This window comes from Prunus mume, linkage group LG7 (assembly GCF_029339155.1).
Source record: "Prunus mume cultivar Tortuosa linkage group LG7, ASM2933915v1, whole genome shotgun sequence".
Lineage (NCBI taxonomy): Eukaryota > Viridiplantae > Streptophyta > Magnoliopsida > Rosales > Rosaceae > Prunus > Prunus mume.
In genome coordinates, this window is record NC_142704.1 from 7,157,372 (window position 1) to 7,185,162 (window position 27,791).

Sequence of the window (27,791 nt, forward strand, 5' to 3'; positions counted from 1 at the left end):
CTTTTTATAGGAATCAAATTTAATCAAATTTAACCTTTGGGCCTGCAAGGTTTTGTTTTGTTTTTTGTTTTTAATTCAAATTTATTTATTATATAAATAATATTGTCAAAGTGTCATAGAGTTTTGAACATAAAACTACAGGTCTGCAAATCAATGTAATTTTTCAGTGGGCTATACCATTTGGCCAAATTCAAATTTATTAGTTGGGGATACAGGTTACTTCCACGAAAGGGCAGTTCACTTATTAGATGTGTTTGCTCTAGATGAGCCTTGACTAGAAAGGCACCAAAATAATGATGTCAATTTATTTTGGGAGACTTTGCTACTTGGAAACGACATCGTTGCAATGCATATTTTGACTTTACTACTTGGAAAACGACATTGTTGCCTCTTATCCGTTGCCATATCACATATAAGGAATCAATTCAATGCCTTCTTCCCAACATAATATACTTTACATATCAGGATATATTATACCTATAATTTTAAGGTCACTTTTGATCCTTGTAGTTTGGCATTTCAACCACTTTTGACTATGTACTTTCAATTCCGTTAATTTTGTCATTGTAATTTCGTATTTGTAGTAATTTAAAGATATGTTAGTATTATTGTCAATTTCTTTAATGATACATGGGGTAATTTCGTCAACCCAAAATCCTTGAGCGTAAAAACTTATCTATGAAATTCTCTCCATTTCATATTAGGGCTCGAAATTCAACTACTAATCCCAATTTTTTAAGAACCCTAAACCCAAATGACCAATTTCAAGCCCTAATATGAAATTATAAGAGTTTCAGACGAGCTTTTATGCTCAAGAATTTTGGGTTGACAAAATTGCCCCTTACACCGTCAATAAAATTGACAGGAATGCTAACTTGTCATTAAATTGCTACAAATATGAAACTATAGGGTCAAAATTAACAGAATTGAAACTACATGGTCAAAAGTGGTTGAAGTGTCAAACTACAGAGACCAAAAATAACTTTTAGCCTAATTTTAACTCAGGTACTTATAATTTAGTTGCATGTGTTGCTACCTAGGCAAAATAAAGTTTTTTTTTTTTTTTTTTTTGGTAGTTCACACCATCATGCGTGTTTACTTTTATATACTCCAACTGAACACTACGCTCGACACTAATATAGAATCTTGTGAGCTAATTCAATATTCGTGGCGACTCTCACATACTTGTTTTTAGTGTCGGGTGTAATGACTCGAGTGGTGGTATGTAGAGGCAAACGTGAATGACTATGATGAAGTCTCCATCATAATACCTTATCAAGCACTTTAGTGATAGCATGTTTACTAATCCATAATTGGATTAGGAGGAATTAAATTGATGAGGAGTTGGATTGAGGAGAATTAGATTTTGGATTCCTGATGAAGTTGTTTATTAAACTATATGAATTGATGGGAGTTAGATTCCGGATTTCTATTAAGGTTGTTTACTAAACCATATGAAATTGGGATATGAGTGGTACTAATTACTAAAATGTCCTCATTGTTGGGTTAAAGTATATGGCATATTTGAAAATTTGAAAATTGTGTGAGGATATAATGGGTAAAGAAGATGAATTCCTAATAGGTTAATTATCCAGGAATTAGAATATCACTTCTTACCTAAGAATTGAATTCCTCAAAAATCATGAATTGAATTTCTAATTTTGTATGGCCCCACTTACTTTTTAATTCATTGATGTGAAGTAAATGCAATAATCCTCCATATGTAGAATTCAATTTCTGATGAGAATTCCAATTATTAATTAGTAAACACACCATGAATGTGATGTTGCAATGTTAAATGAAGTGGGTGTGGAGAGGCCTTTCCTTATCCTTAGAGACAGAGGGTGTCAATTAGAAGTAGCTAGGATGGTTCAGTCTTTGGCAGCAAATTGGTGGTCGGTGGAGAATGGGGATGGCATGTGAAAGCACAAAACCAAGAACAATATATTTTGTACAGATTATATGGTCCCCCTGGAGATGATCATATCATTCAATATTACGTCCTCATCTCACTTTTAAATTAGAGAGCTTGCATGCAAGATATTTTTGGGCTGTATGTATATCTCTTGGCCTTGTGTCTACTTTTTAGAGCAGAAATCTGTTGAATCACACACAAGCATGCAAACTTGGTTTTATCATGTTAATCAACAGATGTTAGGTGATCCTAAGATTATAAGTATGTGTATGATTTTTCTAGATAATAGACACTAAGGGCATATGCATTTGTATACAATGGAACAAGCTAATGGGCTGGGCTGTGCATCAATCAGGCGACGCCGATGTCCAGCCCAAGTGTGTTGACCTTACGAGCTGAGCTGAACCTAAAATCATGTACATGATGAGGCCCAGCCCACTTAAATCATTCGACGTTGGCAAGTATGAATTTGGTTCTTGTTTGGAGCAGTTGCTTGGTAGACCAATCGGTAGTGGTGGTCCAGTTTCAACGAAGTTAATGAATATGACTAGAGGCTAAAAGCAGATTTCAACTTCTATACGTTTTTTTGGATTCTGATTTTCTGAGTCGTGACCTTCCAAAGTGAAAGCGCCAAAACAAGAAGTAAACGGCGCATAATTGGAGATGAAAAATCAATCTCAAGACTGAAAGACTGAAAAAAGATTGGTTTGGTTTGAGTCTCCAATTGAAAGATTAGATAATAGAAAGAAAGTCATTTTCATTTTTTCTAATTCTTCCGGGGTGATGTGCTGCGTTGAGTAATCAAAGCCCAAACGTCAAAATTGTCCCTTTTTTTTTAATAATTAATCACACGACAGTTTCACACGTCTTGGGAATATTAATTACTTGCTCCACTAGTTTCGTATTGTAGTTACTAATAAGTTATTTCTAGCATTTTTCAAAAAGACAAAAAAGTATAATTCAGCTAGCAGAAAAAAGGGGAAAATAACGCGGTGTATTATAACATATACTTTTTTTTAATAATGGGATCTAGTTTAATGGAAAAGAGCATCGATTTGCATATAGTGGTTTGAGTTCGAACACCTACGACATGTGGTAATGTGTGTGTGTGTGAGGAATCCTCTCTCACTTATAGTTTAGACTAGTGAACCATAAAATTAAAAATTGAACAATGTACTCAATAATTTTGCTCCATGGTCCAAATTATGTATAAAATTTTCCATTCTTTGCACCTCACTTTTTTTTTTCTTTTTCAATTAACTAATTTATTTTTCAAAAAACAAAAAAAATATGTGCCCATTTTTAGTAGATATAAGATAATATTATTTTTAAATTGTTACATCAAACAAATCAGTATTAAAATAAAATAAAATAGTCTAGAAAAGTAAAAAGTGAAGAAGTATTTTTCCATATATGACTTTTTATATAAGAAGTAAAAATGGATTATATATATATATATAAGAAGTAAAAATGAAAATAAATAAAGAGAAGGGGGTAAATAAAAAGAGAGCGGGAGGGGCAGGGGAAAGGAGACCAAAGTGGGTCAGAAGACTCAGAAGCACACGTTGATTGTAGGCAACACCATGTGCTCACATGTCACATACCTGCCCTGCCCCTGCCCCTGCCCCTCCCCTCTCATATGCCTTCATTTCATTCACAGCTTACTCCTTTTACCCTCTTCCTCTCTCTCTCTGTTTGCCTCTCATCCATCATTGAGTCTCAGTCAAAACTCTCTCAGTCATACAACAAACACAAAAGAGAAGAAGACAACTCCCCCAGGCCCCAATTACACAAATAAAACGTCACAGGCAAACCACCAGTCCAAATAAACGAAACACCAAAGCCATAAAAACGACTCTACTCTGGCTGGCCCTCTCTGATTCAATTTTGAGTTTTTGAGAGTCGAAATTTGGAAAGATGAAGGAGAGCAGTGATGGGTTTGTGAGAGCAGATCAGATTGATCTGAAGAGCTTGGATGAGCAGCTGGAGAGGCACCTCAACAGGGTCTTGACTTTGGAGAAGAGCAAGATCATGAGAGACCCAGAAACCAACAGCAACAGCATCAACCTCTCCACCTCCAATTCCACCACCTCCACTTCTGCCATGACCCTCTCCATTCCCAAGCGCCACAGGCAGGACTGGGAGATCGACCCCGCCAAGCTCATCATCAAATCCGTCATTGCACGTGGCACCTTCGGCACCGTCCACCGTGGCATGTACGACGGTCAGGATGTCGCCGGTATCCCCCCTTCACACTCCTGTCGTTTTACCCTCTTCTTCTTCTTCTTTCTTTTGGGGTCCTTTCAAGTTTCTCACTTTCGTGATTTTCTTCTAAAAAATCCCATCTTTCTCTTTCGATTTCGATACCCATTTTTAGAAAATTTAATCTTTTGTTATTAATTGTTTTCTGCTGGATGTTATGGTTGTTTTTATTAATTATCAATACCCATTTGGTTTTTTTGCTTTAATTTAATTTAAAGTTTGGAGATAATTGGAGATTTGGTTTCCAGTGGTGAAATGTAGTTGATGTGCAAAAGCAAGGTTGAATTGGTGTTGTTTTACAGTGCTTTACTTTAGTTTGGTCAGTACAATATGGGATTAGGTGAACTCTGTGGTTGATCTTGCAAGTCATTAAAAGTTTGCTGCTTTATTTATATATACATTTAGGTGTAATATATATATATATTTGTAGCAAAATTCCAAACGCATATCCAATGGACTGTAATGAAGGGTTGCCGATTGTCCACTGTAATGTGCTCTTATGGAATCCGTGACTCTTACACGGGTTTGTGTTGAATTTCCTGTTGAGAGCAACAACTTGGATAATGTTGTTGTATTTCTGAACTTTCATGTGATCCCTCCACCTGTTAGTTGAAATCTATTCAACAGCTGAATAGGAACACTGCTCATAATTACATATCCATATTAAGCAAAACTAAGATCCTTAGTTGCCATTATGTTATTGTAGTCACTATCCTCATCATTATCTAATCCAATCAAATTATGACCTTTTAGGTTCTTTGTATTTGGTCTTCCTTTTTTTATTTATTGGTTTATGATGATACAAAATTGGGTTGCGAATTTTACAATTCTACTAACGGCTCCTTTCTTAACATCAGTTAAATTACTTGACTGGGGTGAAGAGGGTCACCGGACAGAAGCTGAGATTTCTTCTCTAAGGGCAGCTTTTACTCAAGAAGTTGCTGTCTGGCATAAACTAGATCATCCTAATGTTACTAAGGTAACGTTCTGTCTTTGCAATTTATTCTCTTTATTAAGATTGTTGCAAGTCTCATTTGGTTTTGGTTGGGTTTTCTAACTTTTGTGGTTAAGAATATTGGGGCCCAAATTTCATTGTTTTAAGAAAGCTTCTAGAATATGCAATGTTAAGGACATTCACTACCTCACGGCACTAGGGTTTGGTTTCTCTGGCATCATCTATAGTGTGTCAACAGAGTTCTAAGTTTCTCTAGTAATACAATTGCTCTCCAGTCAACACATCAATATTCTCCATGATGTATCACAGCTTAAGGTTGTACTTATAGCTGAGAAAGTTGTCTTCCTTTTCTTTGATATGCTAAGTTGCATCCCTCACCACCTTAGTGAGGTAAAGGCAAGAGTTATTGTATCCTGAAATTTCAGAATTTATCGAGTAGTTTCAGATATATTGCAAAGAAGTTAAACTGTAAGTTTTAAAATTATTTGTACAGTAGTAAATATATATTACCTTTTCTTTTGTCGGGACATCATACATACAGCAATTCTGTGTGCTTAAATGCTGCTTCAATTCATTAAATTCTTACACCTTGCAATCACTTTATGGTAGTTTTGCTTCTAGATTGTTTCTCACTAAAAATTTGTGGTCTATTAATGTCCAGTTTATAGGGGCGACAATGGGTTCATCAGAACTACAAATACAGACTGAAAATGGTCAAATTGGCATGCCGAGTAATATCTGTTGTGTCGTCGTGGAATATCTTCCTGGGGGTGCTCTGAAAACGTACCTCATTAAGAATAGGAGAAAGAAGTTGGCTTTTAAGGTCGTTGTCCAGCTGGCACTAGATCTTGCTAGAGGGTATCCCTTTCCAGTATTTCTTTTGATATTTGTAATCTCCTTTTTCTTTCTTCAGAGCATTGTAATTCGGCAGATATAGAACGACCTCCAGCTTGTGTTTTTGTCCAGCCACGTATTTAGACCGTATTTGTACTATATATTGCAGGTTGAGCTACCTACACTCACAGAAGATTGTTCACAGAGATGTAAAGACAGAGAACATGCTGCTGGATAAGACACGAGTAGTCAAGATTGCAGATTTTGGGGTTGCTCGAGTTGAAGCTTCAAATCCTAATGACATGACTGGGGAGACTGGCACACTTGGTTACATGGCTCCTGAGGTATTTGGTCTAATCTATTTGCTTAAGATATTCTGGCTAGGACTTCACTAGCGTACCAGAAACTTTTCCTGTATCTTCTGGAGTTTTCTTTATGTATCTTTATAGGCAATGTTGTTAATGGAAATCTGAGAGATGGTAATCACATGTGTATGTATTTTTGAATATGACTTCTCTAATTGCATGAAAAAGACATTATTGGCACTTCCAAACCTTATTACCTTGATGAAAAGAGGACAGTTTTGCTGATATAAAGAATTGCTTATTCGATGTATAATGACTTGCCAAATTGGGTGGGTTACAGGTTCTCAATGGCAACCCATATAACAGGAAATGTGATGTGTACAGCTTTGGCATCTGTCTATGGGAGATATATTGCTGTGACATGCCATATCCTGATCTTAGCTTCTCGGAAGTGACTTCAGCTGTGGTTCGCCAGGTAAACTATTCTCCTATCTCCACCGTTGGCCCATGTTATCCTTTTGTGTTGCTTCCTAAAGTTTTTATTAAAAGTTCCATGAAACTAATTCTTTTCCTGTGCTTGCAATCACAGAATTTGAGACCAGAGATACCAAGATGTTGTCCAAGTTCCCTAGCAAATGTAATGAAGCGATGCTGGGATGCTAACCCAGACAAGCGTCCGGAGATGGATGAGGTAGTATCAATGTTGGAGGCTATCGACACGTCGAAAGGTGGAGGTATGATCCCTCAAGATCAGTCTCAGGGTTGTTTTTGCTTTCGCAAGATTAGAGGGCCTTGAAGATTTATTCATTAAAAGAACAACTGGGATGATTGTTTTTAAGATCGAAGAGTCCAATTTGTACTTATGATAGCAACAGACAAAAAGAATATGAGATATCAAAAGAAGATGAACAGAAGGTGGTTGGGGTATACATTTGATGAGCAATGCTATTTCTCATTTTGTTTGAGGATGTAAAGCTTTTTATTAATTATTGTTCCTTTTTTTTTTCCCTTCTTTTAAATGAATGTGTATTTATTTGACTTGCTGGTCAGTGTGTGGCTTGCACCACCAGCTCCTTGTAAGATCCATTATATACTAGTATTATTGTTATGATTAAGTCGACCTTATGTTTATATTATTCATTTGGTGTGTGCCCATTCGTCTGATGTGACATGGTCTTTCTGTGATATACCAATTTTTGGTTATTTTCTTTGGGAAGGTTTTTATTTTTATTTTTATGATATTTAAACAGTCGGATGCTCTGTCCCAAAACAAAAGAAAAACAAATTATCAGAAGGAATTGAGAAATAAATCTTTAAAAACTCAAGAATTGTAGCAAGAAACTCTTTATTTTGGTTTTTCATCATCTTCATTCCCAGTTGGTTGTCTTGTAGTAGGTGGCATATAGGATGAGCTGCACCAACCCAGAAATTGAACCCAAACCATTGGGAACCTACCAAAATCCTTCAAAGAGAAAGGTTATTCACTCTTCTTTTGAAAAAAAATAAAAAAATAAAAATGTGTGCTGGAAACAATTACAAAAATGTTTAGATTAGAGAATTACCAGAATATATGGATCAAATTTAAGGAGTGCACATATGAGCCAGACAATTCCATTGCAGAAGTTAGCAAGTGACAGGGCAAAATTGGCATGTACTTGACACTCTGTCTTGATGACCATTTTCTGCCACCCGAACTTGTTTAAAACATCTAATAAATAATTCATGCAAATAACTTGTTTGTACATACCATGACTGTCAAGGGTGAGGCATACATAATGATGTTGAAGATAATTCACAAGATGCCAATTATCATAGACCGGTCTTTAGTGGTACGGAAAAAGAAGAGCAATGAGGATACGAACCTCAATGTTATTTAAATGGCCCAACTCTTCGAATTACAGTTTTATTTTTAGTCATACTCACAAATTTAGAACCCGTTTGATAACCATTTCATTTTTAGTTTTTAGTTTTCATTTTTTGTGCTAAAGTATAGAGGTAAATGAGAGCGAGAATAGGTAGTGAGAATGAGATTGAGAGAGAGAGAGAGAGAGAGAGAGAGAGATGAGAGGGGAGGATAGGAGGGAGGAGTAACAAAAGTAAAAACAATTTTAAATAGATTTCTGTTTTTAGTTTTTGTTTTCACTTTTATTACTCATTCTTCTCATCATTCCCTCTCAATCTTATCTCCAATCTCATTTTCATTTCCATTCTCCCTATTTTTTCTTTATACTCTAGTACAAAAAATAAAAAATAAAAAATAAAATTGAAATGATTATCAAACAAGCCCTTAGAAAATAAAATATGAGAGATGTGGTGTAGGTCAAAGGTATTTCTGGTAGTTGTTACATTAAATGGCTGGGGGCGGGGGGGAAGTAAATATTATCTGTTATATGGTTGTACAATACGTGTTCGAATATCACATAGAATTAATGAGATATTTTGGTTCCATGGGTCCCTAAGATTGCTTAAGATATGAAAAGCCCTTCATTTATAGGTTTTTAGCAATAAGCCCATTTTAGTATCGATATATTATATAATTACCCATATAGAGCCTATTTGGAGAAAAAAAACTCAAAACTAGTCACTTGTCATTTTCTAATTGGTTTTACTCCCATAACAGAAACATTTATTGACTTTTTTTTTTTTTTTTTGGGGCTATTGTTTTTTTAATTTGTATTTTCATATAGGCATTGCTGTTAATGGAAAATCTGGGAGATGGGTGATAACAATTGTGCATATATATGTTATATGACCCGATAATTGGCTAAGTAAGTCCAAAGCTCAACCAACAAGCCTAAGTTCGAAGCCAATTATAATTAGCCCATATATAACAATAACATGCTAGTTCATTCGTGGTTTAGGGTTTGTTGGGACTTGTATATATATATATATATATATATATATATAGTTGTAAAGCCTGCAATTACCTATAAGCAAAACTTTATTTCCTCAGTTTTGTTTTCCATCCAGTAAATTGTCAAAACTATATGGCAGAGGCAATATCATCAACCTTGGATTCAGACTGGGCATGGCTCCCAGGCGACATTCTAGATTTGATACTAGAAAAGTTGATATCAACCTCCGACTTTATCCGTTGGGCGCAGTTTGCAAGCATTGGCAATCCGGCTTTGGTTCAGAAGCCGCTGCGCCTCAAATCATCATGTCACAAACAGCTTCCTATGGTGATTGTTACTGACATAAATAACCACGGTGGAAGCAGTGCCTTGTACGGTGTCACACAAGGCAAGGATTACAGCTTTGACTTGCAGGATTGCCCTAATTATCATCACAACAAGAGAGGTGCTATTTCTGTGGTTCTTCCCATGGTTGGTTGGTTTATTTGGATGATAACTATTTGGTCCTAACCTCTTTAACTCTTTTACTGGGCGTTCCGTTCGCCTTCCACCATTCAAAGAAGCCCCAAAATGGAGACAAGAACGCCTGGAACTGAATTATGTGCATGATTTGTTCATTGCCAAGGTTGTATTGTCTGCTGACCCTTGCTTGTTTCCTAATTATTTTGAAGCGCTGATACTCTACCATGAACTTTATTCAGTAGGAACCCAGGTAGCCCATTTCAAGGCAGTGAATAACACTTGGACTCACTTAGATACAAGGACGACATTAGCGTATGTAACAGTGTCCCTGCAGCTATGACTCGTGCCGGAGCTACCAGACCACCTACACTACTCAATTTTAATGGGTACTACTACCTTGTCGAATCGTCACGGGGAGATTTATGGCTCGTTGTTGAGAAGTCTAATAAAGAATGTTGGGTGTTGTGTGCTTCTTGGAATGATGGAGGACCCCAATGGGATTGAGATTAAGAGTATAGGAACTGATGCTTTGTTCTTGAGTAAGTATGAATCCATGTGCGTCTCTGTTTTAGACTTTCCGGAGTGTCTTCCAAATTCCATATACATCCTTGATCGTGTGTCTATATTTGTGTCACTCTTCAACTTGGAAAACAGAAGACTACTGGAATATTGCTGGTCAAAAAAATCTCTGTGGTGGAGCGGGCCAGGATTTTGGATTTTGCCCACTATGGTATGAGGAGCTGGCTCCACTTTTCTTCTTCACTTTTCCATGTGATTATTAATCTGTATTTTCATTCCTCACTCACATGTTCGATACTGTGTCGAAGAAGAAGGAATCTCAAGAACGTCAATTCATTGATGATAGGAAGAAGTTTGTGCCCCCGTGAACTTACAGCTAGGGATGTGGACTTTGAGATTGAATCTAGTGAAATATAAATTTTATGATATAGTGAGTAATTACTCTTCTTCTTTTTGTAAAGATGCATACTAGTTTGATCAAAATACCAAGTCATTCTAATTATCGTTTCGATGATTATCATCCATTTTAAGACTTGAAAAAGTAGTTATGGCAAAAGATTACTTGTAATCACTCTCATTAAATTGAACTCGGTTTTGCTTCTCACTTCTTCACTTCTCACATAGAGATGAGAATTTTGTTGTACAAAGAGTTACAATATATTTGACCAAAAAGAGTCACAAGGTTTTTTCTTCATTACAATTTTGTCGTTTAGATTTGAATAGAAAGTTGTTTAAGAAAACGACAACGAATGGAGCAATGTTGAAGGTTCAAATAGAACCATTTCTTAAGCAAATTGCACTGCCTCAACTGAAATAGTAAATTAAGAAACAAATTATTCTATCTAGTGACTAATTACAACTTTCAATTGAGACAAAGACCTGCACAAATTGAGAAATCAAAATGGCTCAATAACTAGTTGGCTACAAAAAGAAAGAAAGCTCAAGAGAACTATTGGTGCAAGAAACTCTGTCGAGTCTTCCCTAGACATTGGACATTTGGACCTCCGATCTCGAATTTATTTCGTCGTCGTCATCATCCCATCGGGTGGTTCTGTAGAAGGTGGCATACAGGATGAGTTGTATTATGCCGGAAATCGCTCCCAAACCATTTGGAATCTACCAAAATTATACAAGCAAATGGGTTAACAAAACAAAAAAGAGTTGTTATTTCTTTACTACTTGGTGATGAGCACTTAATACGAATTTAAACTTTGTTTTAGAGAAGTACCAGTATATTAATATCAAATTTAAGGAGTGCGTAGACCACCCAGACAACTCCATTTAAGAGGTTAGTAAGCGAGAGATAAAATGGCATGTACTTTACACTCTTTGTCTTGATGACCATTTTCTGCCACCCAAAAAACAAGTACGATTAATATATGTAATTTAGGGCTCGTTTAGGAATGATTCTAGATAAGTCAAAAAGCACTTTTATGGAGAACCACTTCTTTATATAATCACTTAAAGTGATTACATGGAAAAGCACGTGGGAGGTGCTTCTCCTCAGAAGAATCACTCCCAAACGAGTCTTTAGTTTCTCGTAGATCAATCAAGAGATTTAATATTTAATTGAGGGTATTAAATAATAGAAAGTTATACATACCATGATTGTCAATGGTGATGCATACATAAGGATGTTGAAGACAATACAGATGATCCCAACTATCAAAGACCGGCGTTTAGTAGTATGGAAACAATACAGTACCACAAAAACCACAATAACAAAGAAGATAACTTCAGTCACAAGTGCAATGAAGATCTTTTTCTGAAAGAAGAAAAGAAAAAAGGGTCATACTAAAATAAATCCTTACAATTCAAAAACTCTATACAATAATCCACAAATTATACAATGTTTAAGTGAAACATATTTACAAAAATAGGTTTAAAATAAATAAATTCGTACACTATTTATATTCAAAAAAATACATAACTCGGATAAATTAATTTTTTTTGTACCTATTATGTAAGAAAATAGGTATGTGTAATAGAAAATTTTGTACACTTTTTATAAATTAAAAACAGATTTAAAAAATAACATGCCTATTTTTCATTATTTCTATATTAAAAAATAGGTACATTGAATAAAAGAACATATGAATATGATCCAAAGGTTTCTTCTTTTTGCCAGCATGACCCAAACGGTTAAACTCACATTAAAAGCCTATAATAAAATAATAAAATATGCAAATCAACCCCATTATGAACCGACAGTTAATGATGATTGATTTATAGATAAATTTTTTGGAGGGAATCACCACAATAAATTGGGGATTCAAAATTAAAACACTACCATGTGACACACTGAACTTTAAATAGGGGTATTTTGGGAATATAAAAATTATAATAAATCATATTTGGAGCTTGATAAGGTAATTTGATGAGTTGGATCTTAGTTATGGGTTTACTAATAACAATTGGGTATCGTTTATAGGAACAAAAAGTGAAGAGTTGCAGGCAACGAAAATTGAATTTAAAGGGGGTTAGCTAAGTATCTTTCCAACACCTTGAAAAGAAAATGTCACTAATTAATAATACTTACGCGTTTTGAGCCCGGAGAGTAGATTATAAAGATGGTAATATAGATGAATTCAATGACTAATCCAGCGCCATTGATTGTGATGACGAGAATGCTGTCGGGATGGACAAAGGGCATGCCATAGAAAACCCACATAGCACAATTGAGCAATGTTGCTACATAAGGGTCCGGCTTGAAATCTGCTACTGTTTTTAGTTTTATTATTCTCCAAAATGTCGGGCTGGAATGTTTAATTCATAATTAACACAGATTAGATTAGTTTAATTTGTCATTGCACGTAGAGAGAGAGAGAGAGAGAGAGAGAGATTACATTGGGGAGAGAAACAAGCCCAAAGAGATGACATTACCTGCATGCAAGAAAAATATTAGAAATTTCTTCCTTAATGGTTCCAGTGTTCATGCATGCATGCATGCATGCATCTCACAGAAAGCAAACGATAAATCACAACCTTCGAACGTCTGGTAATGCCAAATTCAAAATTGAGAAAATTGAAACTGCTTAAGAGGCAAAAGAAAACACCAAATAGATTAATCACTGACCGATAATGCCAACCACCGTTCGGATTGTGCCTGTGTCCACCATTTTTACGTTAATTTAGAGACTAGTACTTGAATGAATCAAATGTTCATTTATTTAAAGCTTCAACCTTCCTATGAATTGATGGATGCAGGATCTTTGGTTCAAAACAAAATGTCATCCGCTTGTATAAAAAATAACAAGAACAAAATGTCATGCACTAAAATTGGAGGCTTCCACAAATAACTATGTTTCTATTGACTTAAATCTAGTCCTGAATTTTCCAATCATCTTCAATTAATATTTTTTTTTTGTCGCTTAATTTTTCTTAGTTATTCACCGTCAAATTAGTAGTGGAGTGTGTATGGCGGTGACTCATCTCCTCACTATCTAATTAAGTAAAATTTTAAATGTCATTAGATCAAATGATCATCCGCCCAATCCTATTTGCTTGGTTTGCAACCATGTTGTATGTTTAGCCAACTTTAGGTTAATGCTCAAAACTTGATATATAATATATTTTTTTATTGATCCTTGTCAAACTTTTGATTTTGCATGTTGCTATCAAAATCTGCTATATGGATGTTCTATTGTTTTGATACGTCCTGAATGAATCATGATTCAATCCGACCTTTTGAAAAATGCCACATAAAATTTTAAAAATAAATAAATAAACAGTAAGATGGGTGTAAAAATCTCCAACCACAACCATCTAAATTATTGTTTTTGAGAAGTAGGGCTAGCTAGCAAAGTGGCATGACTCAAACCACTTAGATGAATATTTTTATATATGCAGGGGTGAGGACAAAATCATTTGACGTGCTGTATTATGAATAAATTCCACAGAATAGATTCTGGAGGTTGACATCTTAATTCATGTAATGATGTTCAATTCACCGAAATTAACCGTACTGGTAATAATATGATTAGCTGAATCGAGAGATTCTCAAGAATATGATTGTTAAATGAACTTGAAAATGCCTTATCTTTAGTCTATTTCATTAAGCTAATCAGCCAACTCTCGTTTGTAACATAAATTTCTAAGCAATTAGGCAAGAAACTCAAAAAATATCACATTTTGAAGGAGCCTTTGTCTGAATTCAATCACTTTGTAAGTTTCCTAGTTAAGGCAAGGGCAAACCGCAGGGCCCTCAAGGGCCTCAACTTTTGTGTTCTTCTCTCTCTCTCTCTCTCTCTCTCTCTCACTCACAGAGCTTTACCAAATTTTCATCTTTAGTCTAAACTTTGAATAAAATGTTAATGCCTCAAATCTCAATGGTCAAATGTGTCGTTTTCCCTTCATTTATAAACAAATTATTGATAAGGTCGAGATGCTCTCTCTGTAATTTACTGACATAAAAAGAAAGGGACAGAAGCAGCCCACCACTTGTAACAAAACTGCCACATTCAACCAAACTCAAACCCAAAGGAACCCTTTAAGGTTCTGTTCTTTCCTCAAGCTTGTTCTGCTTCAGCTTCTTCTTGCCACCTGAAGCAGTCTGCACCAACCGGGCCCAGATAAGATCGATGGTTTTGATGCATGAGGTGGCCAAAAAGCTTCCAGCTTGGCTTTAGTGTTTAATAAGTATCTGATAAGATTTGAGGTAACTTGGGATGCTTATGATCAGAAAAGTTGAGAAAATCTTCTAGGTTTTGTTCTCAATTTTGTGAGAGCTGGGAAATCTTTAGTGCCTTGAGAAAAAAGAAAAAGAAACTCTATCTGGGTTTCATAGGTTATGGTTATGGAGATTATTATCTCTGTGATACTGCTGTTTGTGGGTATTGCTGTTTTAGTAGTAATTCATGTTTGTATTGTTAGGATAACTTTCAACAGTGGCAACCAAGGTGTTGATATTGTTCCAAGAAGCAGCATTAGGATCAAAAGGATGACCAATGAGGAACTAAATATGCTTCCTTGCTTTGATTACATGGCAGGAGAGAAAGGGACTAGCCTTGTGGATTGTGCAGTTTGCTTGGAAAATTTCAAGGCAGGGGAGAGGTGCAGACAGTTGCCTAATTGCAGACACAACTTCCATGCTCAATGCATAGACACATGGTTGTTGAAGACGCCGGTTTGCCCGGTGTGTCGAACTTGTGCTAAAACTCCGAAGATCGATGTGAGTTTGGGAGAGGAAAGTAGTGTTGCAGGTGATTATCGAATTGAATTGACATAGAATGAAGGTTACCTTGCAGCCATTAGCTTCCACACACTCTGTTTTCCATTAACTGTAAATAATGATGTTCTTGTATAAATTTTCTTGCTTCCTTCTTCCAAAAGAATTCAATTCTCGTTCTACTTAATATAATCATATCTCAAATGATTATTTTTCAAAAAAGATAATTTGTTTCCCCAATAATTAGATAGAGATTTGAATCCACATTAGACTGCAAAATTTTGAGGTTTTTCTTGCATAGGGTTTTGTACTTTCGTTGTTCGATTTCGAAGTCGTCGTCCTCTTAGAATAATTTAAGATCAGCTGTATGTGACCCTTTTTCCTCTGATGGATTTGTTGTTGGCTTCTAAATTTTTGAGTGTCATGTCAACACGTAAATCCCTTCTAATTTCTCTCTTGGGGAAGCATAAAATGCAATGCAGTCTTGATTTCGCATCCAACACAAAACTCAAATTCAGCTCACAAATCCTGAGGCTTTAACACAAAAGTACATTGCAAAGGTTTTAAGTCTGTTAACAGGCAGCTGGTGTTTCGAAACGAAAACTAACAAGAAAACCCATCTCAGCTTCAACTAACTAGGTCATAATGCAAAGAACCCATTAAGCTGAGCTCTTCTCAGTATTGTTCTCCAGCTCCCTCCTCAGCTGCAGAGAGAAATCATCGTTGACATCGTCGTCGTCCCAGTCATCTTCCCACTGCTGTGCCACTTCCTTGCCTTCCTCTTTGTCCTCCCATTCTGCCATCATTCAAAGAAGGAAATGCAAACAAGTTAGAATGAGGCAGCATTGCAACCATGGACAATGGACTAACACCTATCAATTGCTATGGACCAGAAGAAAAACAAAAATGCAATCACTCAAACCAGTGTTAAGCAGAGGAGCACCATGTTTACACGAAGTAAATCTACAAGGTGGTGAACTAAAATTTGAGAAGCATGAGCACCCAAAGGCCTCAACAAAAATTACCCATTTGAATTCATCATCAAATCCCTAAATTTCACCAATTTTAGCATCCTAGATGATAAAACTAAGAGGAATTTTATTCATACACTAAATTCCAATTCACAAGGGCATGCATAACAATCAATATCAACAATTTCCAAAAAAAATAATCAAATTGAAACCCTAACAATGAAATAGCAGAGCTGAGACTGGAGCAGCAATTCAAGCAGGTATTGAAGTGCAATTGCATACCTTCATTCATATCAAACTCTTCGAACTCGTCGTCGTCTTCGAACAGATCCATCTTCGCGACCTCTGTCACTGGCTTGGGCTCTGTCGCCATCTCAATCCTCAAAGCGCACGCTAACACAACAAAAGCCGTTTCAGCTATCAAATTCCATAAAACCAGGATAAATACACACATAAATATTCGATAAAGTGTTTGTCCTTTCTTCTGAAAACAGAAATTTGCATACCAAATTTTCACAAAAGAAGAAATTGAAAATTGAACTTCAGCCACAAATTAAAAAACCTAACTTTCCTAATTGGAATGCGAGAAAGAAAATGTAGTGAGAAGTTGAACTTACAGAGATAGAGAGATTGGAGAAGCTGAAAACTGAGATTAAGGAATTTTAGGTGGGAATGGTGATCCTCTCGGGCTAGAACCTTCTGGTTTATACGGGAAAGCTTTAAAGCAACAGTCCAAGAGTTAAAGACGAAGAAGAGTAAAACGGCGGCGTTTGGGGGATAGTCGGTTTCAGCCTTTCAGGTGTTCCCTTCAAGTTCCAAACCACGTCGAACGACACGTTTTCTTTCGTCGTTTCCAGATGGACTATGACGTAGCAGAGGCGCGTGTGTTTGTTTGTTTAGAAGAGGTGCTATGTTTTACTCAAATACAACACAAATTAAATTAGAAAGTTAAGATAAGCTATTTGCTTAGTACACAAATCCTTGTAGAATGAGGAGTTTCTTTTTTTCTCAGTCCTACTAATATCTGACAATATCGTAATTAATACGACTAGTGAACGAGTCAATATACTACGTTTATCATGTTACGTAATGTATCTAATGCGCAAAATAAAATTTCCAAGTGAAGGCAGATAAAATTGTTAGCACTTTAATTCTAGAATAACTGCTCTTCTCACTTTTAGTTTTGGTTCAAGAAGAATTAGACACTTTCGCTCCATCTTTTTGTACAAAATAAAGATACCATCCCCAAAATGTTATGCATCGCATATAACTCCTAGCTTTCTGTCACAAACATTTGCATACTACTACAAAAAAAAAACATGTATTTCAGAAACACTATACCAAAAAAATTAAATATAAATTGTATTTATACAAGTAACATAGTGACATATATAGCTCCTGCAAAAATTATGAGCTAATTTCTTGGCAAACAAAGGGTATAAAAGCAATGAAAAAAATCAGAAATTTTTTGTGTATTCACACCAACTAATTGTATGTATTTACATTGAATTGTCAGAAAGAATTTGAGATGAATCACCGTTCCTGAATGCATTGTGCTCTTGGAGCTGCAGAACTCATCCATCTCAAAGAGCTAGTTTCATGGAAGGTATGCATAATTTTGATGAGCGATCGCGCTTTCTTGCTCGCATGAGCGGTTCCATCCGTCAGGAGTGAAAAGAGTCTAGGCATCAGAGATGAGTCCTTTGCCAAAATAGCAACAACCTCCACCCCACCATTGATGCACAACGACAGCAATGTTGAAGCGCAATACTCTTTCGCGGTTTGGGATGATGAAGTTTGAAGAATGGCGGTGATCAGATGCAATGCCGTGGTGTGCAGGATTGCAAGTGCTCCTTCAACATTCTCAGCCAGCATTGCAAGAACTGCCAGTGTGTCATTGATAAGTTGTTCAGTATTTTCTGATGAAGCCAATCTCTCAACGAGCAATGGAACAGTACCTGCTTCAAGCACCTTTTGGTGATTTTCGGGCAAGAGGAGCAGCCCGAAAATCGCAACCACAGCATTCTTCTTCCCACAAGTTGTCCCTTCCTTGATCAGCTCCACAAGAGCCGGGATGGCCTCAGGTGTTTCCCCGATCACTTTTCGATACTCCTTCACTGAGGAGAGGTAGAATATTGTTGCAGCTGCACTTTGCCTGGCTTCTAAACTCAATCCGCGTTCAAGAACAGCAAGAACTGATGGCAGTCCTCCACGTGCCATTATCAATTTCTTGCCGCTTGCATATTTTGAGAGCTTCAACAAGGCAGCAATTGCGTTCTCTTGTATGGATGCATCAGTGGAACACAATAGTTTCAGGAGAGGAGGGACAGAACCAGCCTTGATCAAACAAGACCTATTGAAAATGTTCGATTTCGCGAGCAATCGAATCTCATAAGCAGCCTTGTTTTTCTGTTGATTTGTACCGAAAGCAAGCCTGCTGCTGAGAAATCTTGAAAGAAACTTCATAGCTTCAGCAGCGGCCGGGCTGCCAGGCACAGCGGTTTGACTTATGTCGCGGCTTTGTCTTCCTGACTTGCTAAGAGAAATGCCATTGTTGGCATAAAACTTTTTGATTACCTTTCGCAGACTCGAATTAGGTACCAACTCTGTGCTTGTGAGCCTCTCCCTGTTTTGGGACAGAGCTTGTTTCCAGCTTCGAGCCATTTCTGAATCGAAGACCGATCGTAAGTCTGACCTGTAGATACAGTCACCGGATCAAGCATCAGCTCAAGAGAAATTGGGCACCTAAAATCTTCAGGGTTTAAGCAACTAAAGTGCGTCTCCATGCTGCACCTAGCATCGACTCGATTCGCCGAGTTTGATCATCCAGTGCTTCGAAAATCACTCCCCTGCTGTAGCTCATGAACCCCACCAAGCTACTGAGAAAAGGAACCTCTCTTTCGTTGCAATTCGAACTCTCGGAAAAAGCGATTTCTTCTTCCAAGAATTTAATCTCCATGTTACATTCACTCCAGCTTTTGATTTTAAGGTAATCAAGAACCCTCTTTACGCCATTCAAATCCGGTTCAATTCCCTTTTCGAATTGATTCAATATCGCAAGCAATCTTTTGGAAGCCAATTTGTCATCTGGGTCAGGCTCAAATTCTGCCTTCCTTGATTGCTTCAATACTAATTCAACCAGCTCCTTGATTTCAAAATCCACATCAATCAAACTCAATGGCAAAACATCAAGGGCGGTGGCCAAAGCTCGAATTATCATCCGGAATTGATTTGCAAGAAACTCGCATTTTGTCAGCATCCAAATCCGGGCGCCATCCCTCGAGCAATCTTCCAATAAAAACAGAATTTTTTGAAAGCTCAGGTGAAGCTCGGACAGGCAGAGGATCACAGAATGTGAAAGAACAGAATTGCAGTCACGAATTTCCTCAAAGAAGATGAGAAGAATACTAACTTGGCGGATTATTTCTCGGCTATTTCTCCGTTGTGTTGCAAAGTGTTTGGATTGGAAATTGCATATGTTGCGGGAGAGAGGGATCAGAGAGCCGAGAAGGGTCGCCGGAGAGATGGACTCACAAGGGCGTACCGCCGGGAACGTCAGAATCCGGCGGTCGCAGCTATCGAATTTCTGAGCCATTGAAGCAATAGTGTGGGAGAGAACAGAGGAGCTCTGTTTTTGTACATAGAATTGGAGTGGAAGAAGACTCATACGAGAATGAGAGTTCTGTATTGGTGCATATTAGAATTGCTATTGGGGAAGGAGTGGCAGAGTTGCAGCAATATAGGGAGAGAAAGCTTTCGCTGTTTATAAAATCTTACCTGCACGTGGCAGGCATCTGTGCTGCCACGTTTCAACGTCGACTCCGATTGCACTCAACTGGATAGGCCTCCCTGGACACGTGGGGAGGTGTGGTTGGATACCTGCGGCTTCTTGGATCTTTGGTCAATGTTGATTCACGTACTGTTTCATGTATACGGACAGTTTGTCGTTGGCTGAAGTGATTTTTACGGGTCCCACAGACCGACTAAGACACGTGGACAGGCCAGCTGACCGACGTGTTACGGTGGCAATGGGGAACACAAAGGCAACACATGTGTCTTTTCTGTGGTTTATTTAGTCAAATGGGTTTTTAATTTTGATTAGAAGCAAAGCTAGTCTTGTATTTTTAATTATTTTTTCAATTAACGATTGAATTAATTTCGTTAATTCTATGGGTTTTGCTTTGCTGCTAATAATAATATTAAAAGGAAATAATATCATTACACCCTTAACTTGGGCTACAAAAAAGATGCAAATTCAAATGAAAAATCATGTGCATTTATTTACATCAAAATGCTTTAAGTTTGGATAAGAGTATTGATGGGAAAATTAATGAATATTTTAATGAATATTTTTAATGAATTAATGGAAAAATCTTATCTTAAACAGTGTTTCTAAAAGGGAGGGGGTTTCACCCCTCCTGAGTTTTGGCTGGATCAGTATGTTCAATTAAGTTCTTTTTGTCGTAAAAACAACAACAACAAACAAAATTGTTTCATACGGACTTATGCAAAACAATCACTGTTGCGTGATGCGGTCATACCAGTATGTGATGTTACATATCTATTTATATTATATACGTGTATTTATATATTAATAAAACACCATGTAGTTGTACGACGATCGCATACTAAAATTTCTCCTCAAGAGGAAGTTGCCAACGTAAAGATTATTAATTGATAGGCATCTGAGAAAGTCATGAATAAACAGTGAAGAAGGGTGAGACTAAAAACCATGCATTTTTTTAAATTTGTTTTAACCATGTAAACCGTGTACTAGGAAGACACGTGACATGGGTCATTTTCAGATGCTTATCTAATAGGCTGGTGATATTCATCTGAGGCATCAAGTACTTGGGAGGGTTTCACCAATCATGTTCTTCCACGCGGCCACAGATCCTTCTAATTAATTTGTAATTTGCTTCTTTTTTCTTCATCTAAAATAAATAAATAAATAAAAAATAAAACAATATGATGATGTTGACTAGAGGTGGATGGCAGATTTGATGGGTGGACCAACCATTTCATGACTAATCGAACGCGCCTGTTTCCTTGGCATTGCAATAATTTTGGAGATGATAAACAATGCGCCTTCATTGGTTTTTACTTTATTCGGTATGGTATGATTGGGACTATGGCATATTCTTCACTTACTCATTGAGCAAGTCTAGACGATTTTCTCCAAGGAAAAATGTTTATGTTCACTGAGTGATGCCAAGCCTCCCCCGTCACTGTTTTGTAAAGAATAGTCTCAGTCCACAAAGCCTGCTCCAAGTTTCAAAGAATGTAGTTTTTGAAAAACTTGGAGAACGCTAGATTAGTCGTTCACGTGGGCACGTGGGCGCGCGACTGTTCCATTGCCATAGCTATTGATATATGTGGACTCCATTGTGAAACTCACATACATCCATGGTCAAGAATTGCCTAATTCGTTTTTATTCTTTTGGATATGGGATATGACCAAGGGTTGGGTTAGCATGCAATTAAGGTTACATGCGGACTTAAGAACATAATTTGCTATTTCTTATCAGGAGTGATTAGACGAGAGAGGTTCAAGTACTTTCTTTGGTGGCACATCACTTTGATTATTATAGAAACATGCTCAAATTTCACAAAATTTGAAAAGATGAAGGCCCTTGAAGCAATCCCAAAAACCAATTATCATTTTCGATAACAAAAATTCATAAACTTTCTTTGCAAAACACACACTTGTGTAATTTTATTTTTGAAACAGACTATATGGGAGTATGGTGCGGCTGAGAAATTTACAACCATGCTGGATTCTTCAAAGGAGTAACAACAGCCTTCACCTGCAAGTAGTTATGAAGGCTGTAGATTCCCTTCTCTCTTCCTATTCCACTCATCTTGTATCCACCAAAAGGAATTGCAGCATCAAAGACGTCGAAGCAGTTAACCCAGACTGTCCCGGCCCTCAACGCCCGTGTCAAGTAGTTTGCAGTGTCAATGTTCCTGGTGAAAACACCGGCAGCTAGACCATAACGCGTCGCGTTTGCCCTTCGTACTACTTCATCAAGGTCCCTGGTACAATGTGTGAAATTATTAGGCATGTCATGGTGCAACTTTTGCAGAATGCAAGAACTAGATTTTTTTAATTTTTTTTATTTGGTCTGAGAATGCAAGAACTAAATATATACAGTGTGAGAGTGAGGTTTCTAACTCACTTGAATTTCAAAATTGATTGCACTGGACCGAAGATCTCATCCTTTGCTATCAACATGTCATCCTGATTAAAAATCATAAGAATCATGTTACACGAGATTTCATGTGTATTGGCTTTAGCGGTCAACTTATAGGAGGTAGGAATAATACCTTAACATTTGAGAAAACAGTTGGCTCGATGAAGTAGCCCTTAGAGCCCAATCTTCCACCTCCACACTCAAGTGTAGCATCGCTGTCAATCCCAGCTCTTATGTATCGAAGGACCTTCTCAAACTGCTCGTTATCGATCTGTCAATCATTGCAAGGATAAGAAGCATCACATAAATTTTCCTTGTTTTTGTCATACACAAGGACCTTCAAAAATGTATTAATACGATAGACCTGCCAGCATTGTTGAAATGAAAAAAAAATCTACTTCCTGATCATGTTGGAGAGAGAGAGAGAGAGAGAGAGAGAGAGAGAGAGTACCTGAGGGCCTTGTTCAACACCCTTCTTAAAGGGATCACCAACGACACGTTTCACAGCACGTGCCTTTGCTTTCTCTATGAACTCATCATACACACGCTCATGAACAAAAGTACGAGACCCAGCACAGCAACATTGCCCCTGTATGTAATCCAGCATTCATCTGTTACTAATGTGTTCAGATCACACAAATCTGGCTCTGTCTAAAAATAATTGAACCAACCTGATTAAAGAAGAGAGCAAAGTGTGCAAGCTCTACAGCATGATCAATGTCAGCATCCTCACATATTATGAAAGGTGATTTCCCTCCAAGCTCCAATGTTACTGGCTTAAGATTACTTCTTGCAGCCAACTCAAGAATAATCTTACCGGTATCAGTTGATCCAGTGAAAGCTACCTGAAAAAGAAGGTGGTGATGTTTTAAGATAATGCATGACAATATGAAAAATTGAAAAACATGAGTATAAACTTTAACTTCATGAAAGTCAAGAGGAGGGCATATGTGCTCCAAAATTACCTTGTCCACATCCATATGACTGGCAAGAGGAGCACCAGCTGTTGGCCCATCTCCAGAAACTACATTTAAGACACCAGGAGGAAGACCAGCCTGCCACAGAGGATGCTGAGTAGATTAGAACATGAACTAAGACCAAATAAATAAATAAAAACAGGTGCACACTTCATGTTGATGCAGAAATAAAGAATTATAATTGAGCTCGACAGGCCTACCTCTTGGAATAGTTTTGCCACATAGAGTGCAGTCAGGGGCGTCTGTTCTGCGCTCTTTAGGACAATAGTATTACCACAAGCCAGTGCCGGCCCAACTTTCCACGCAAACATGAGCAGAGGAAAGTTCCACGGAATTATCTGCCCTGCAACACCAATTGGTTCATGCAGGGTTTGTACATGATACTTTCCATCAGCCGGAACAGTTAAACCATGGATTTTGTCTGCCCACCCTGCTCAATTCGGGGAAAAACTTGTTAGTGAAATCGACTCAAAGAATGACAAAGGCAAACAAATCATTTGATTACAGTATTCTCACCAGCATAGTAGTGAAATAGACGAGCCAACATTGGTAATTCGGCATGCAAGGCCTGTTCATAAGGCTTCCCATTATTCCATGTCTCAAGAGCTGCAAGTTCTTCACTATGTTTCTCAACCAAATCAGCAAAGCGTAATAGTATCCGTGATCTTTCCTGAAAAAAAAACAGAAAACAAGTCTCAGTGGAAAAGCAAATCAATATCTTGACATATACACATCACTTATACCAGTCATTGGCTAAATCACAACAGATTAATGTACTTACAAACTTTAGACAGATCTAATGTAAAATAGTTCTTACATAAGCGCTCATCTTTGGCCATGGTCCCTCATCGAATGCCTTACGAGCAGCAGCTACTGCACGATTAATATCTTCTGCATCACCCTCAGCCACATGAGCAATCACTTCTCCTGTACGAGGATCGTATGCTGGAAATGTTTTTCCTGATGAAAAGAATTTTCAAACATTAGCTCGATTACAAGTCTTTTGTAAGTACCAATTAGTCCAACACTTCCTGAAAAACAAAGGGATGGACTGCAAATTTTTGTTAAATGAAGAACAAGATTACCTGATGCAGCATCAACAAATTGGCCATTGATTAGATGCTGAGTGTGACTTATTTGAACAGGTGGAATGATTAATTCCTCAGTTGCTGCAGCAGTGCTAAATCTGTTGACCCTTCTCCCTGAAGATCATATGAAGAATAGTTTTCATCATATTAAATAAAATAAAATTAAAGACTTAATGCATCTTTGGCTATATGCATATGGTGGTATTTGAAAATATTAATCTTGCATCAAATTCCATAATCCCATGAATCATATATTTTGCATTCTGTACATTGTAAGTTGAGTCATACGATAAGCGTTTTCTGTCATTCAGTTTCCACCATACAACATAAGAAGAAAGCCATCCATGAAAAAAGCACGAGAGAGAGAGAGAGAGAGAGAGAGAGAGAGAGAGAGCAAATAAAAGAGAGAATTTTATTTACATGATCTCTTCTTTCTTTTCTATTTTTTTTATTGAACAACTTATATGATTTCAGTTAAAGTTGCACATCCAGTTGGGTGTAATAACATCTTCTTTTTTTTCTTTTTTTCATCAGGAGGATTTAATATCATTGACTTTTCATTTCTGGGGGATTCAACTTCTAAAAAGATTCCAGTTGCTAGTCATATAAATGTATAATTGCACAAAAAATTTTGGTGCCAGAGAAAAACAAGACTAACAAAAGATCAAACTTTGGAATCTGATAATCACTTCCTATATGATTGAAAGAAACAAAAAGAGAGAAAGGAAGAAGAAAGTATCAGATCAAAATCCAGCTTCATGTAGCACTATATCAGTCAGCTCAGCTAAAGGAGCTTATCATAGAAATCCAATTTCTATAAGACTCTTCAGAATTTCTGTACTGTCAATCCAAAGAATGAAAACCATGAAAGCATATAAAACCAGACAAAGAGGCTAAAATAGTGCATGACAATTAATGAACACCATGGCAGAGAACGAAGAAAACCCCTGAAATGATGAAATCTAAACAGAAGACTAAATGAAACATACTTGAAAAAAAAATAAAAGGACAAAGGTGGGTGTGGTGGTGTCACCTTGAGAGAGAAGCAGAGAAGCAGACCCAGAAGAAGAAGAAGAAGAAGAAGAAGCAGAGAGAGAACGAGAGAGTAAGCAAGAGAGTCTCCTAGCTGCCATATCCACAGAGCTAAGACTACCTCAAACTCAAACCCTTATCCTGTATATTCCTTTGTGATAAAAACAGAGTCCTCCGTTCTGGCTGAAAAGTTTCTCAGAGGCCAAACAACTCTCTCTCTCTCTCTCTCTCTCTCTCTTACGAAGTGACTGACACTAAGGCCCTTTGGCGTTATATACCAAATGAATTGAAAAAATTCTATAAAAAGAAAAAGAGGACTGATATTTTAACATATCTTTCCAACTTTCTTGAAAAACAAATCTGAAGTGCCAGCCAAGCCGAGCACCCAAGATGGACTTCTCAACAAAAACCAGAAACACACGAAATAATCAGTTCATATGTCAAAAAATAATTGATTCTGATTGATTCTTAATTTGTTACGCTCTTTTAATATTGATTATCTTTTCCCATACACGATTTTTGTGGACCAAAGTTGATTGGCCTGTATATAAAATAAATATTCCTCTCTTGGGTTCATCGTCACTTGGAGTATCATGCAGCCAACTATCCTTCCCGAGTGCCAACTCTTACTCTTCTGTATATTTTTTTAGTACCAAGTTCTAAATAGGCTACATTTGTCACCTTCCCTTTACACATTACACTGCAAATAAGACTTATTTCTTTTTAATTGTTGGCTTATTTGTATGAGCCTTTCCTTTTTCAAAAAATGAAAAGGTGCATAAAATGATCTGTATTATTGGATGGGACGTTCGCAATGAATGACCTGAAAATTATCAACACAATACTTGAATGGAAAACTTTTACCATGGTGATAAAAAAAAACTGGTTGGTGTTAACCGTCTAACTCAGTGTAAAGGGACTTGCAGATTAGTGGGTTTAGGATCGAACTTCATAGCACATTAATAGCGTATATGTGAGAAACTTCCTCTCCTGAGCTTATATTTAAAATAAAAAGATTGGTGGTGGGTTACTGATAATTACTCTTTCCCTCAAAGGGAAAAGCCAAAGGAGGAGGGAAAGATAGGGATATTAAGATACAGGATCTCCAAGAAGAATGAATGAATAGGTCCCAAAGATAAGAAGAATGAGTGAGTAGGCTCCAAAGATCCTTTTATTTAGAACGTCATTGTCATTTGGTGGATTAGTTGGTTGGTATGTCAAACGCTTACCTTGTTTTGTTGATTACATGGAAATGGCACGAGTCATTATTACCTTTCTATTCATTTTTGGTAATGTTTTCTTTACGTTATCTCATCTCATCTTATAAATTTTGGTTGAAAGTAAAATATGTAAATTAAGATGTTTTCTTTTGGGGGAAATTGATTAGTGTTTTTGAATATGAGTGATGATTTAAGTACTCTCAAATAACTATTAAATTACCTTATGCACTTCTCATTTGCTAGTGGTAGAAATGTGTGAAATATTTGAAATTTATAGCCCGCAACCCACTAGATTTGAAAAATAAAGACTTGGAAGCAAGTCACAAATGCATACAATCAATCTCAGTGAGTCAATGCCTTTCGAATCAGAGTGTTGGCGTTGCCGGACTTTCAATGTAAATTGTTGGTCAAACTAAAAACCCCAGCGACTAATGACCATACACAAATATAATGCCAATGCCATTTGCATTTCCACCTTCGTATTTCTTCATCAAGATACAATTCAAAGGAATTTGGAGCCCAAATTTCCACCACAACATTCAATACCTCATCCAAATGGATTGGCGGTGGTGGTGGCATTGCCTTTTCAATACCTCATCTTATGAAAAAGACTATCAGAATTATTATTTTTAAAAATTCTTTGGGCCTTGGTTAGTTTTTGTTACAAGCCTTGGTCCTAACTAATAATGGTCTCTCTATTTAGTTTTTGGTGCGGCCCGAGAACCCTGCTAATCGTTATAAACTCAAGTGTCTGCTGAAAAATCAGGCTCATCTGGCTTGGAATATTTTTTTGGGCATGGTGGAGCTGCTTTCATCATGGTGAGGTGCTGATGTTACCTTCTGAATCCTTCTTCTGGTGTTTGCAGCAAATTTGAAGGCCAAAATTGCTGGCCCAAGTGGAATATTATGCAGAATATTTCCCACTGATGACGATCTCTCAGCACCTCTACCCTCATAAGCATGTAGGCCCAAGGGTGGTTGTGGTCTAAATCAGTGAGTGTGAAATGCTGTTTATCCTTCCAATCTTGCGAACAT

The 27,791-nt window shown here is 37.0% G+C and overlaps 4 protein-coding genes and 1 pseudogene across 5 annotated transcripts; 1 reads left to right on the plus strand and 4 right to left on the minus strand.

Moving 5' to 3' along the window:
* The first annotated feature begins 3,584 nt into the window (after nucleotides 1-3,584).
* On the plus strand, nucleotides 3,585-7,407 carry LOC103338331 (serine/threonine-protein kinase 52-like). Its single transcript, XM_008241524.3, has 6 exons — nucleotides 3,585-4,154; nucleotides 5,035-5,156; nucleotides 5,794-5,990; nucleotides 6,136-6,310; nucleotides 6,612-6,746; nucleotides 6,861-7,407. The coding sequence occupies exons 1-6, from the start codon at nucleotides 3,833-3,835 to the stop codon at nucleotides 7,065-7,067; spliced, it is 1,158 nt and encodes a 385-aa protein (XP_008239746.1). The 5' UTR covers nucleotides 3,585-3,832; the 3' UTR covers nucleotides 7,068-7,407.
* Nucleotides 7,408-10,916: 3,509 nt separating this feature from the next.
* Nucleotides 10,917-13,236, minus strand: LOC103338330 (bidirectional sugar transporter SWEET5). Its single transcript, XM_008241523.3, has 6 exons — nucleotides 13,184-13,236; nucleotides 12,954-12,990; nucleotides 12,647-12,863; nucleotides 11,711-11,872; nucleotides 11,336-11,455; nucleotides 10,917-11,223 (listed from the first exon to the last, which is right to left on the minus strand). The coding sequence occupies exons 1-6, from the start codon at nucleotides 13,224-13,226 to the stop codon at nucleotides 11,089-11,091; spliced, it is 714 nt and encodes a 237-aa protein (XP_008239745.2). The 5' UTR covers nucleotides 13,227-13,236; the 3' UTR covers nucleotides 10,917-11,088.
* Nucleotides 13,237-15,762: 2,526 nt separating this feature from the next.
* LOC103338329 (protein DELETION OF SUV3 SUPPRESSOR 1(I)-like) lies at nucleotides 15,763-17,024 on the minus strand. Of its 2 annotated transcripts, none has more exons than XM_008241522.3 (3): nucleotides 16,863-17,024; nucleotides 16,528-16,638; nucleotides 15,763-16,070 (listed from the first exon to the last, which is right to left on the minus strand). In XM_008241522.3, exons 2-3 carry the CDS (start codon nucleotides 16,616-16,618, stop codon nucleotides 15,934-15,936), a joined length of 228 nt encoding a protein of 75 aa, XP_008239744.1. In that variant the 5' UTR covers nucleotides 16,619-16,638; nucleotides 16,863-17,024; the 3' UTR covers nucleotides 15,763-15,933. The 2 variants fall into 2 exon arrangements, with proteins under 2 accessions (XP_008239744.1, XP_088897814.1); XM_089041688.1 differs by having other exon boundaries at nucleotides 16,528-16,662; nucleotides 16,863-17,009.
* A 559-nt stretch (nucleotides 17,025-17,583) lies between these two features.
* LOC103338327 (U-box domain-containing protein 19 pseudogene) lies at nucleotides 17,584-19,967 on the minus strand (annotated as a pseudogene).
* A 1,911-nt stretch (nucleotides 19,968-21,878) lies between these two features.
* Nucleotides 21,879-25,978, minus strand: ALDH2B4 (aldehyde dehydrogenase 2B4). The gene is made up of 11 exons (XM_008241520.3): nucleotides 25,538-25,978; nucleotides 24,502-24,618; nucleotides 24,234-24,376; nucleotides 23,933-24,086; nucleotides 23,617-23,846; nucleotides 23,405-23,494; nucleotides 23,111-23,284; nucleotides 22,891-23,028; nucleotides 22,573-22,710; nucleotides 22,425-22,486; nucleotides 21,879-22,281 (listed from the first exon to the last, which is right to left on the minus strand). Exons 1-11 carry the CDS (start codon nucleotides 25,635-25,637, stop codon nucleotides 22,008-22,010), a joined length of 1,620 nt encoding a protein of 539 aa, XP_008239742.2. The 5' UTR covers nucleotides 25,638-25,978; the 3' UTR covers nucleotides 21,879-22,007.
* Between the last annotated feature and the right edge of the window lie 1,813 nt (nucleotides 25,979-27,791).

Coding starts and splice junctions, on each gene's coding strand:
- LOC103338331 (XM_008241524.3), top strand. CDS start 3,833: ATGAAGGAGAGCAGTGATGGGTTTGTGAGAGCAGATCAGATTGATCTG. Junction 4,155..5,034: donor CGACGGTCAGGATGTCGCCG/GTATCCCCCCTT, acceptor TCTTAACATCAG/TTAAATTACTTGACTGGGGT. Junction 5,157..5,793: donor ATCATCCTAATGTTACTAAG/GTAACGTTCTGT, acceptor ATTAATGTCCAG/TTTATAGGGGCGACAATGGG.
- LOC103338330 (XM_008241523.3), bottom strand. CDS start 13,226: ATGGTGGACACAGGCACAATCCGAACGGTGGTTGGCATTATCG. Junction 11,873..12,646: donor ACTCTCCGGGCTCAAAACGC/GTAAGTATTATT, acceptor TTCTTCTTTCAG/AAAAAGATCTTCATTGCACT. Junction 11,456..11,710: donor CATCACCATTGACAATCATG/GTATGTATAACT, acceptor TTTGGGTGGCAG/AAAATGGTCATCAAGACAAA.
- LOC103338329 (XM_008241522.3), bottom strand. CDS start 16,618: ATGGCGACAGAGCCCAAGCCAGTGACAGAGGTCGCGAAGATGGATCTG. Junction 16,071..16,527: donor AGAGTTTGATATGAATGAAG/GTATGCAATTGC, acceptor GAATGATGGCAG/AATGGGAGGACAAAGAGGAA.
- ALDH2B4 (XM_008241520.3), bottom strand. CDS start 25,637: ATGGCAGCTAGGAGACTCTCTTGCTTACTCTCTCGTTCTCTCTCTGCT. Junction 23,495..23,616: donor TGGCAAAACTATTCCAAGAG/GTAGGCCTGTCG, acceptor CCTCTGTGGCAG/GCTGGTCTTCCTCCTGGTGT. Junction 22,282..22,424: donor CAATCAATTTTGAAATTCAA/GTGAGTTAGAAA, acceptor ACATTGTACCAG/GGACCTTGATGAAGTAGTAC.